Here is a 12980-nt window from a genome sequence, read left to right on the forward strand (position 1 = left end):
GCCATAAGATTATAAATAAAATAAAAATAAATAAAATTTATGTCAATCGAATAATCCATCGTTGTTTTATCGCAACTTAAAGTTCTATACATCGAAAAAAAACACCCCTTATATTCGAATGTCTCAGGACGATTAGAATACTTTCTTTTATCCGCGTTGTCAAAAACAATGAGTGGAATTTTAGCATGTAAAAATGGTAACCTATTTTTACATTCTAAAAATCTGTTGGTTTGAAATAATATGACTTACTTAAAAGTTTCCATGTCACTGAGTGAATTGTAAGGGTTTCAAATAGAAAATATATTTAACAAACCCAAATATGAATAGACGAATAAAAAGTATCACCGGTATTCACGAAAACGTGTAGCTTTGTAATGTTTAACTATTGTTTGGTTATTACCTGCACTGTTGCGCAACCCGCACCAGTCGCATAAACAAAAACCTTAGTGGGTAAACTTGGCAGGTACAGAGTTTGGGATTGTCTGTTTTTATTGAGTTCCAACGTATCTGTAAGTTCCATTCCGGAAGTGGCTAGCGACACGACAAGAGACCTTAAATGCAATATAATTAAGCAACATTTTATTTGTTATTTCTTGTTTATTTACCGATGACGGTCTCTCGTAAGGGCGTCGTATTTGGAGAAAGCTTTGACTGCCGGATAAAAGAGATCGTAGTGGTTGTCCAACATGTGGGAGCGGTAAAACAAAAATTTCGAAACACTTTCAGCAGTTCTAAGATCGCCGATGATGCAGAAAGTTGAGAGGGCATATATCGAAGCTTTGTACTCTTCCACCGTGGCTGAAAAGTATTAGTTATATATTAAATATACCACACCTACCGGAAATTACAAACCAGCTAAAGGCTCCTTCAGTATTTTTCCAGTTTCGGACTCGTACAACCAATCGGCGGCGTCCTTCTTCGGTACAAAATGTGTCCATCCAAACTCGCCGTCTTCCGTGGTTGATGCGTTTCTTAATTTTTCGATTGCCCAAGCAGCTGTCGCACTTCTAACCTGTGAATTAAATTGTTCTAATCAGCACACCTGCACATACTGTTTGAGTTTTTTTTTACTATGAGAACTGATCCGCATGAAATAAATGTCTTACCAGTACTAACGCAAGTGCAACGGCGGCAATTGTTTCTGGAAGCTCAATGTTGGGTAAGCTGTTCTCGATAAATATCTTTGCCTTTTGAATTGCATCTGGAAAGAAAGCAATTGCCATTAGTAGAAACGACTTATTTAGAATGTCTCGTATATAACATAGGTGGTAGGATAACTCTCAATATAACATCTATATTTATGCTCGGCTGGAGATTCGTCATCCAAAAAAAGGTCATACATAAACTAAATTAAATATGCTTTTTAAAATGGCTTTTTTACAGAATAATTTTCCTTAACGAGATTAAAATTGTCAAGTATTGCACCGGGAGGTATCTTAAAGAATAAGTATTTTTAACGAAATGTACGCTATCCAATTTTTTTGAAGTTTTTGAATTGTTTTCGTATATTTGAACCATTTTCAATGACAAAAATTAAAATCATGTACATTTACGTGGTACTTTTATGAAACATTTCTTTTTGCACCCTTTGTAATATGACTAGGAAAATGACTACTATTAGCTTGATTCTAACCATGTAGACTAAAACGTAAGAATTTTCGCACTGTGTTGCAAAACCTTTTTTAAAATATTTAATTGACTTTTTAATTTAATATGATTTAATATGACTCAGAAAGGGGGTTTTACATCGATGTCTAGTGGTATATAAGGGTTTTCATTACTATAATGCTGGAAGACGCCAATTTTGACTAGTATTTGAAACATATGGACAACAAAAGGTAACTGTTTGGATCAAAAAAGTAGTTTGAGCTGATATCTGCAGTTTTGATGCGGTTTTAGGTTCGATGTGTGTCGGAGGGGCCGATTTTGACTGGAGTCTGCTTGAAAAATGGAAGTAATTAATCCAAGAAAGTGGGTTTTTCAGTAGTTATCTGCAGTTTTAATGTAGATTTGGGTCCGGTAAGTTATGAAAATGCTGGTTTTTACTATAATCTACTCGGAATCAAGAGCGAAAACCATTTATTTGTCCCAAAAAGAGGGGTTTTAAATACATATCTGCTTTTCTAGTGTAGATTTGAGTGCATTAAGAGGCGAAAAAGCAGATTCTCAGTATCTACGTTCATATCAACATTTTTTTTAAGACCAATTTCCAGCGGATCATGTTTTTGAAACAGTCCGTCAATGCATGAAATACAATTTTCATTAACAATTATTAGCATTTAAGTTTACCTGAATCGGCATCCGTCTGGATTCCGATTTCATATAATGATATTATGGTCTCCGCAGTGATTTCAACTATATTTTCCTGAATTATCGCCTCATCTGTAAGGTTCTTTCTTGAGTTCGAACTAAAAAACAGATTTAATTACATTTTAGGTCATGAAAAAATTGAGGTAAGTTATTTACAATTTCAGTGACATAAATAATTTTCTTAGGTAGGGTGAAAGTTAAATTACTAAGCAGCATTGTATCCACATCAAAACCAAAATGAACAGTGAATAAAACGTTTACTTTTATTTAATAGTGTTTCTAAACAAGGAATTTGTATTACCAACTACTTAGAGAAATCTTGACATCTGCGTCTAGTGGTGTAAACCTTCCATCGTCTTCTTGACGCAATTGAACCCAACGTTTTATTGACTGGATAAGTTCTGGGTCAATACTAAAATAGAGTTGCACTTTTGATAGAGCCTCCAATATAGACACTGTAGCCTTATGACTGCCCAACATTGGATGCGGACTAAACGAATTGTCCTCCTTTCTGAATGATAAAATGGACTGTATCTGAAATTTTTGTAATGTTATAACCATAATAAAAATATTTTTATAACGTATTTTGGTCTATTATTTGTTTTAATTAACTTTCAGGGTTCAAACTTTACAGGAAGATTAAAATAAACTTTAAACAAACTCATTGCTTTTAGAGATACTTGTTAAGAATTAGATAGTTATTACTGACTCGTGGTGGCAACAAATTGGCGATTTCTTCCCGGCTGGAGTCGTTCGTGCTCAGATGTAAATGCTGAAGCGGCAAAGTTGGAGTTAGGGATGCTAAAGCTTCGCTTAAACCGTATCCTTCGATATATTTTAAACTGGGTACGGATATTCCGCCGGTAATTACCAGTTTGCCTCTTTCAGATCCTGGGACTACTTTCTTCGGCGTATCTAGATGGAGAACTTGACTGAAACCTGCCTCGTCATTGTTATTCCAAATCCTAGTAAATATTTATAGCTTAAAGTTACGCGGACGCTATCACCACTGTTTCTGTATACCTGAATTCGGCCAGATTACCCCAAGCGGATGCAAATCCAATATAACGCACTTTAAATTTTTTATCCATGCGCCATTTAAGTAATGTCATGTTATTTAATTCGGACCCATTACCGAAGGAGATCACGTTATCGTGCCAAGAAATCGAAAACGTAGTCCAATCATTTAGCGCCAAAATATTAGGCATTGTTATCGAAGCCAATTGGATTCCATAATCTATGAAGCAAAAAAAAACATTCTATTATAAAATAAAGTATCTGATCATTAAAACAAAATCTAATAACGAGAACGGATTGTTAATATAAACAAAATTCGTTTTTCGAAACGCCATTCTCGTAATGTGGTATTTTAATAATAGTAGTAATAGTATTTTTTGCAACAAGTTTAATAAACGAGTGACTGCAGAAATTTATCGACATGATGGATACTGTATTTTTTCTACGACCATTAGTTTTCAGGTACATTTTTACCAAACAACACGAATACATTAGCTCAGTGACGTGTGATGGGATCGTTAGAATTATCAAAATACTATCCGTACACATGCTACCACTCCCAAACGTATGACTAAAGTATCAGAAATGTCGGAACTGATTCGCAACCCGTGACTCCTAACCCACGTTTGATTGCTGCATACTTTTGTATTTTAGAGCAAAAAGCAGAAATATATTTTTAAATTAAACCGGAATTAACTTAGCACTATTAGCTGATGATAATCAATGTTACCAAAGTATAATTTAATAATAAAGATTATTTCTGAGAGGAGAGAAGCATACTTCAATCAATCAAAGCACAAGCCATTGGAAATTGCCCCAAAATTAAGATAAAATACTGATTTCAAACATGGTTTGAATCTGAAGGATATCTGAAAAATAATAATAATTTTAAAAGAGTAATAACAGTAAGCAACAACTTTTTCGAATTTAGGCAAACACGACTGTCCGATAGCAACTATTGTGTATTGATCTAACCCATAAAGTAAATGCGTTGACATTCGTAAGCCTTTACCTAAGATCTTAAGCCCTTACTAATTCATTTCTTCAGTCACTCGTTTATCAAACTTGTTGCAAAAAATACTAAAACTGCTGTTACTACTATTATTAAAATACATTACGAGAATTCACAAAAAACTGTATTACGTAAACCCTTAATTTAAATATGTTCATTAAACAAAAAATTAGATGGCTACATTTTTCTTAGTTGCATTACAATTTGCCAAAAACAAAGAAATAAGGAAGCTTATCCCAAGTAAAACTTACTATATTTTCCACGCTCAATGTGACACATGGTATTTCCAGCATCGCCGATCGTTATCCTGTACATTTTGTCCAGTTTGGTTTTGCTCTCGGCCAAAGCGATATATACTGGATAAGAATTTGTCTTGATTTCGATAACGATATTTTCACGGTTCCTTGGCGATGGAATCCATTCGTACTTGTAATTGTCTGTCGTCGATACTATTACGTTTTCTGCAAGTAACGAAAGTTGTAGTCAAAGCTATTTATGGGCTAACCAAAACTAACCATTGGCACAAAAATATGCGCTTTCCGTGTGACTTCTGACAATGCCTTCGGGAAGAACTTTCACGGTGGCTGAATGTACCACCGCACCGGATAGAGTGCTGTTGTCTGAGTTTTCTATTCCTTCGCAGCTTAAACTTGTATATCCATTTACTTCAACTAGAATAGTAGCGTCACTGAATTCATGAAATTAACTCACATCCGAGAGTTGGTTTAAAAAAGCAATTTATAACTGTGAAAGACCCAAGAGAATGCATAAATACCGAAATTCGTAAAAACAATTATTTTAGTTGTGATCAAAAAAATTTATTTTTGAAACATTAAATAAACTTCTGCCGTAATACTAAAAATAGGAGCACCGTACAAAATTTCAATCTCCTTTCTGTTTTAGTGCGTAAATAAAGCTAAACATGGGAGTTTTACCAGTAAAATTTTTCATTCCCGCTGTGGTCACTAGAATGCGAACGACCAATGATGTGGCACCGCGTGGACCCAATCTCAACCGTTCCGTCACATACAGCAATCCGTTATTTACAAACTGAGCTCCTTCACTTAGAGCTAACAGCGCTGTAACCTAAAACGGTATAGGTACAGGTAATTTACGAATGTTGACAAGAATTTAGAAAACTCACGTCGACACACGAATTCAAATTGTTTCCAATTTTAATATCGACCTCGAGCGTTTCGCGTACCCTCATTGAAGAGGGGAGTCGAAATTCCACTTCCAGCGGCCTAAATTTTTAAATGCGGCTTATTTCACTCTCTGATATGTTTTCAAATCATCTTACCTAAAAACTTCGATATGCGTTGGCACGGAGAACCTGAGACCCGCTTTTGAAACGGTTAATGCCCATACCGACCAACGTCCTGCATCTTTTGGTGCGTTTATTGAGACTTTTGTGGAGCCGACTTCAGATCTGTAATATGCAAAACTAAATTTTATAGCATTTGTAACTCGTCTAATATCAGAGGCTTAATACAGAATTATCTAATGTGGGTTGTTTTAGTCAGATAGAGATATAAATAAATTAAGAAGTAAAAGTCAAAATGAAGCCACTTCCAAAGTTTTCTTTGTCTACTAAAAATTGTAAAATAAAGGTCATTTTCTATACTGCTTGCGGATAGCGCCAAAACCAACTAATACAGTCACAATAAAATATACATATATATTTGGAATATGAAAGAAAGGCAGGTGCACAGAATGTATCAACTCTATTTGGATATTTCTGACAACATCCAAGTAGTTCCAATATTATCCAATATGTTCTAATTGGTAGTAAACACCATGTTGTAAACAATTGACAGTATATCCAGAATGATTCTAAATGGTCGTAGGAAGTGCTAATATTTTTACCGCTACGAGATGTTACTGCTGCTTTAAAAATTTATTTATATAAAAACGAAAAGAGTAGAAATAAAAACCCAAACTACCACATCTTTAGTTAAGTATTCTTAAAAATAAGTTCTATTTTGCCTTTAGAATATGCAAATTTAACCCTTAAATGGTTTATTGGAGTTAACGCTGACCCCAAACTCAATAAATCTTATAAAAATCGTGCCATTCAATAGCCGCATCAATCGACGTCGCTTAGTCGGTGCCTAGCGGGCAAATCTATAGGGTGCACAGTTGTGGTAATACGGCGCGTTGGGGTCAACACGGACCCCAATATACCAGTTAAGTTAATATTTTTGATGAAATATGGCGCGCAAATTTTTAACTCCTAAAGAGCTTAGATGGTGATCTAGAAGAAGGGTCAAGTGTATCTGTCTGATGCTGAAAGCTAACACACAGACCACGACACTGAATCAGAAAAGTATAGTCAGATGGAGATAATATTCAAGATGATTCGAATAATTTCCTATCTGGCGACGAATCCAATGAAGAGCTCATCATCTGATTATTTCTACGGTAAAAATATATTCCAATTCCTGCACATAATATAATCACCCCCCTTCCGCTTTTGAGAGGACTAGCGAGACTAACTAACCCAACTAGTCCCCTTAAAGCTTGGCAATTCTTATCCCGACCTTATTCTAGAAATCATTTGGGAGCATACTAACTAAGATTACAGAATTGCGTTCCACATATCACAGTAAAAATGTTACGTACGCTAATCATCAAAGTATGTCTCAACTCAAGGCAGTTTTGAGTTTGAATATATTAGCCGGCGTTTTTAAATCTTTCGAGCTCTAAGCCATTTTTGCCATTTTTGCTTTTATTATCCGCGATACGATTTGACTATGCTGATACCAGATCAGACCGAATTACATCTAGTGACACTGCAGCTGCAATTTCTGAAATGTTTACAAATTTAATAAAAAATTGCAGTACCAACTACACATGTTGCGAATTTGCAACCGTTGACGAAATGCTGGTGCCGTTCAGGGGAAAATGCAAATTTAAGATGTATATAAAGAGAATATCTGCAAAATACGGGTTAAATATTATGTGCCTATGTGATGCTAAAATTCACTATCTTATCAATACGTTCATTTATACTAGCAAGAATGTTCCAAGAAGAAACCGAAAGAAATTTTAATTCTAATTTTAGACGTGTTAAATCTTGTTTCACCGAATTAAAATATGAATAGGAATATTACGGGAGATAATTGGTTTACTTCTAATGCGTTAGTGTCTGAACTTAAGTAGAGAAGTCTAACGTACGTCGATACTATGAGAAAAAATAAATGTGACATTCCGGCACAGTTCCTACTCAACAAAAATCGCACTTCAATATTTGGTTTTACTAGGGACAGAACACTAGTTTCCTTTGTTCCAAAACCAAACAGGAGTGTAATATTGCTATCGTCAATGAGCCATAGTGATTACGTCAATAGGGGACCCAACAAACCAGAAAAAAAATGAATTTTATAACTCTACAAAATCAGGTGTGATCAGTTTTAATCAAAAATGCGCGAGTTATTCTCGTAGTAGAAGGAGTCGAAGATGGCCTCTAACAGATTTTTTTGCTATGCTATATATCTCGACAGTACACTTACACTATATATAGCTGTGAAATTGGAAAATAAGATCAGCAGAAAATTTGTTAATGTATTAATTGGAAAAGCCCTGATACAAGAACATTTACAACAACGGATCGCACTGAATATCCCTAGGGAAATAAAAAACATAATAATAGCAGCAGGAACAGCAGAACAAAGTCAACCCGACGCCACTGATTTGCAACCTCCTCAAAAAGGAATGAGATGCTCTCTATGTCCACGATCGAGAGATAGTCTCCAATAACGGGTTCAAAATATGGAAAACCTGTTTGCAAGAAACATTCTGAACAGAGATTTGTCTATAACGCCTGCACTGCAGCATTGGAAATGCAAGAGAGAACGTCACCGTAATTTTTTTTGTTACGGCTGGTAAGAAGCGATATTACGTCGATTTGGAAGAATCAAAATGTTAGTTTCGGTTTTAGTGCCAATTTTGCAGAAGCCGATAAACATTTTGTTTATTTTCTTTTAATACATTGATGCCTTTTTATTTTTTTACTAAATAAATACTTTATAATTTTGTACGGTATTATAACAGTTTTTTCAATATTATGTTACCTTATTTCTTAAAAAAACATATTTCGCACATCAATTTTAAATAGGGGTCACCAGCGACGCTGTAATACCAGTTACGTTATAAAAAAAATTGTATCAGTTGAGGGTTAATAAAATTTATTGAAAAATTGTGAATAAATGTTAATAATTTTCTGCACTATATATTAGGCGCTACGCATTAATGTGAGAAAGCGAAGGTTTTACATGCTCCATAATTTATAAATTTTATTAAGCGATATCAATAATACTTGCTTATTTTGGATCAAAAACCATAATCATCTGCAATGCAAAGTGCTTCCTAGGTATTTCAAGTCTTAAGCTACACTAAAATGGAAATTTTGTCAAAACCTTCTAGTTAATAACTTCAAGCACCTGTGAACATGTCTTGCTGACAGAGTCGGACAATACCGTTGCTTATATTTTGAACTTCCAGCAACCATGTCTAACTAATTTCGGTCAAAACAAAATAATATAACATTGTATACAGTTTGCCGAAAATGTGGTCCGACAAAAACCGCTCCAATAAAACCGTTGCATTACGCTTTTTTGGCACCAAAGTTTAGCCTCGTTGGGACAGAGTTAAAACTTTTTGTCAACAAATTGACCCTTATCAGCGAACTCTGCCAGGAACCTAATTTATCACCTTTGGGGTTTGTTGAAACATGTTGGGGCACAAATATTGTTGTCAGATTTATCTTAGAACATAGTAAACTATTACGTTGTTAATGATTGTTCGCCTGGGTCCAATTTTTATTGGCAGTTAATAATTCTGCACACAAATTACTAGTGATTAAGGTTTCGAAAGGAAACCTCTAATAAAGTTTTTATAATACTCTTTTCTCCAAAAGAATGACAGGTAGTTTTTTCTATATTTTTTTTTAATTATTTCAAATATAATTTTTAGTAAAACTAGGATGATACACATAACAATGATGATTGAGTGGTTGCCTTCTGAAACTTAATCCTTGAAAAATTTTGTTCACAGAGACCTTTTTTTTATAATAAATATTACTTTCGGCTACTTTGTCTCATTCATTCTCAGTTATTCTATACAGTAATTCCACGGATGGAGACAAGTGAACTTTAAAATTCACGATACGTAAAAAAGCTTCTCTTTATAAAAGGAGTTTGCTTGCTTTGAAAATAAGATTCGTAATGCTCATAATTTGTTTATTCTACAGGGTAGATACAAATACAATTCAAAAATCCTTAAGAGTAGCGGCCTTTTTTACAGCTTTAATATAAAATGTTAATAATAGTATATTATGCAAGAAATGCGTTAAACGGCATTTGAATCACGAGTTTATTGACACTTGCGGAGCGCAGCGGAGTTAGTTTTTGGGTACACCTTCGCAAAACAACACGAATATAATCACTGACATGACCGCAGAATTGACAAACGTCAAAATTCAAAATTCAAGACGTGGAAATATCTCCGTAAACATCCGATTGCTCCTAAACCCGTGCGGTAAAATCCCAGAAATATCCGAAGTGACTCGGATCCGTGGAAAACAAAACTGACGTGGTAATGTATAATAATAACATAATAACATATAGACGGGAGTAGAAAATAGTATATTATGCCACAAGTGCGGTAAATGGTATTTGACACAAGCGGAGCGAGTTTTTAATAAACGACGGAGTTAAAAACTTTACCGAACGTGTTGCATACTATACTTTTTCTACGACCGTTAGTTTTTGGGTACATTTTCGTAAAACACGAATACATTCACTGACGAGACCGTCAGAATTGACAAACGTCAAAATCCAAAGCGTGGGAAATATCTCCGAAAACATCCGATTGCTCCCAAATGCGTGAGGTAAACTCCCGGAAATGTACGAAGTGACTCAGATTCGTGGGAAACGAAACTGACGTGGTAAAGTAACGCTTCCCGCACGCTAGATCGGTGGGTAATTAGGGATTTTACAGACGGGAGTAGAAAAATAAACTTACCATTTTAAACTTCAAAATTTCGAATTTAATTTAAAATTTCCCAACTTCCACTTGCCACCTATTTTACTCCAGAAGATGTCTTTATTAGCGGGAGAGTGAAAATTGTTGCCGCTACGTTTGTGAATTTTTGCTTGAAAATCTGTGACGTATTTTAAATTTGAAAACGATTTTTTTAACATTTTGTAATAGAGCTGCAGTTCTGTAGATATACTGTATATCGCGTGTAGGTTTTTAATTTCCTCTTTTAATTCTCTAACTCCTGTTAAACTGGTGATTTTAGCATTCCGCAAGAGAAAATGTCAGGAAATATTTATTTAATTTATATTGGGGAAAGTTCAGTAACTACTACATACCAAGGGGTCTTTAATCGCTGTGGTATTGTCGAAAAGATTTATACGTTTAAGACAACTAATTAGGTTTTACTGAAATAGCGGAAACTTATAAGTCTGCGGTTAGTCAAATGATGATGTGACATTGGAATGGGGGAGAGTTTGTCTGAACTATTAAGTTTTTGTAGGTTGTTATTGGAATGGTCGTTAACTTGTTATATAGAACCTACAAATTGTGATATCCTCGGAAGTTAATTGCAGCAAGTATTCAACAACCAGTCGAAACTAGAGAAAATTTGACTGCGTCATTGAACTCTGCAACTACAATTCTGCAAACGTGGGGCAGAATGGTAAAAACGAAACTATTCTAGCTCTGAAACGACACAAGTATTTTTTTTAATAATATATCTTTGTGGGTGTAGGCCAATCGTATACTTCGCAGTACACAGTCGTCAAATTGTTTGCAGTACGGATCTGCAAAATATCAATTGTGAATCAACTGTCTATAGAGAGTGTGTTTGAACCCAAAGCGAAGGATGTTGAGTGTATTCCTTAAATAATTTTGAGAGTCAAAAGAATCTTCTTGCTCGAGTGCTTTTAGCAATCTCTTTGCTGAATTTTATCCTTTTGACTGGCATCGGCATTTTTTTTCAAATTCTTGAAGTCATAATAAACTACTATTTAAGATCGTTCTTGTGAATGAAAACAGTAACTGTAATAATATGTAACTGTAACAATCTGAACTGCGCCAATATGATGCGTGTATTCGGTCATAAAAGAAAACACTATATACATTTCACCAACATTGAACAGCTCTGCTAATTCGATATACCAATTAGATTAACTCACGTTGTATTGAAGCATCTCCACATCCACAGTTGATCAAACGGTGCTCCGCCCACTAAACTTTCAGGTGGTCCGTTGCTTCTTTTCGAAGGTCCAGCTCCGGAACCTCTTTGCCTAAATGAGATTATCGATGCTCCGGAATCACCCCTGCGTGCGCACTGCTGTTGGTAAAATGAGACCCCGGCTTCCAAAAAATCGACCTCGCCGGTAATAATCGAATGTTTTTGCTTGTCTTCGCTGAAACAAAACAAATCATTCAATTTTTATTTAGTCGCAAATTTCAATTATTTGCAATTGGAGTACTGTGGATTGTACCTTATTCTTGGATCGAACCTAATATCGCCATTGACTCCATCTCTTCCTCCCAAAAGACATACGAGAGAAGATGGTGCCGCTATCACTTCAACGTCTATATATTGATCAGGAAGCCACCATTCTCTTTCTTCCAGATTTACTGAAACCTAAGAAATTACATTTAGTGGTTCCTTATTTTAAATATATTATATCATTTTGAGAATCCTGAGACAATTTAACAACAGTTTAGGCCGAAGTTCAGAATCCCAAGTTATTAATTAGCATGAAAACCTTTAAGAAACATATAAAATGTACTCTTTACACATTCACTTTGTGTTAACGAGAGTTGGATAGGAGTAATCAGAAACGCTTGAGACAATAAAAGAAGGTATTACGCTTGAGAAGCGAGAAACAGAGTTAAGTCCAGTGGGATTGGACTGTGTCCTAAATTTGCCTCAGATTTTTGTTTGTTATATAGGGTTCGCAAATAAAGACCAGGGAAATGATAAATTTTGGCTAGAAATACTAGAAATTTCGCACCCCCAGGAAGGCTTAGGTTTCAAAGCTATTTACATCCAGTTTCTGACTTAATGGTAAGTAAATATTTTAGAACTTAGGATCTATTAAAAAATATCATCTATGTGGGTCTCGAAGCTTTTAAATTCTACTAGCTTACCTGTGGTTCTATAAGTTTCACGTGGAAGCTAATGATGTCACTAACTGGTTCGCCTTGCGGGGTGACATAGTAGATCAACAACTGGCTTACGGGGGCCATTATGGATTTCACGGTGAAACTAAACAAATTAGGAAATTATAGTTGTCGAATCACCATGAGATGAATGAAATCTATTTTGTTCAATTTAACGTTCAACAGGACCTTTTAATAGCCAAATTTTAGTCGCATTAAGTAATTTAAGCATTAGGACCATTTTTGCACTGACAGTTCCTAGCAAAATTTATTCGAGAGCTAATAAGAAAAATTAACTTCATAGTAAAACTTGCTGCAGCTGCGCCAGTAACCGAACAACGTTCGTTAAAATACTTTCCTATCAAATTCAGCCCGCCTTGAGCAACATAAGCGTGTGAATTGAACCGGAAATAATCCTCCAATAATCCCTCTGAGTAGGGACAAAACGGTAACCTGGACA

The 12980-nt window shown here is 35.1% G+C and overlaps 1 protein-coding gene across 1 annotated transcript in view; it reads right to left on the reverse strand.

The window, feature by feature from the left end:
* LOC132700699 (C3 and PZP-like alpha-2-macroglobulin domain-containing protein 8) overlaps positions 1-12980 on the reverse strand; it is a 152702-nt gene that overhangs the window by 4258 nt on the left and 135464 nt on the right. The window contains exons 10-25 of the mRNA XM_060668186.1: positions 12509-12626; positions 11854-11999; positions 11542-11775; positions 5640-5768; positions 5484-5583; positions 5275-5425; positions 4855-5010; positions 4591-4800; positions 3334-3547; positions 3020-3275; positions 2612-2844; positions 2290-2408; positions 1107-1201; positions 853-1012; positions 606-798; positions 401-551 (exon numbers count right to left, since the gene is read on the reverse strand). Coding sequence (XP_060524169.1) covers positions 401-551; positions 606-798; positions 853-1012; positions 1107-1201; positions 2290-2408; positions 2612-2844; positions 3020-3275; positions 3334-3547; positions 4591-4800; positions 4855-5010; positions 5275-5425; positions 5484-5583; positions 5640-5768; positions 11542-11775; positions 11854-11999; positions 12509-12626 — 2665 coding nt within the window. The remainder of the gene's footprint in view (positions 1-400; positions 552-605; positions 799-852; positions 1013-1106; positions 1202-2289; positions 2409-2611; positions 2845-3019; positions 3276-3333; positions 3548-4590; positions 4801-4854; positions 5011-5274; positions 5426-5483; positions 5584-5639; positions 5769-11541; positions 11776-11853; positions 12000-12508; positions 12627-12980) is intronic.

The sequence above is a fragment of the Cylas formicarius genome, unplaced genomic scaffold, assembly GCF_029955315.1.
Source record: "Cylas formicarius isolate icCylForm1 unplaced genomic scaffold, icCylForm1.1 PGA_scaffold_4__25_contigs__length_36172078, whole genome shotgun sequence".
NCBI classification, from domain to species: Eukaryota; Metazoa; Arthropoda; class Insecta; order Coleoptera; family Brentidae; genus Cylas; species Cylas formicarius.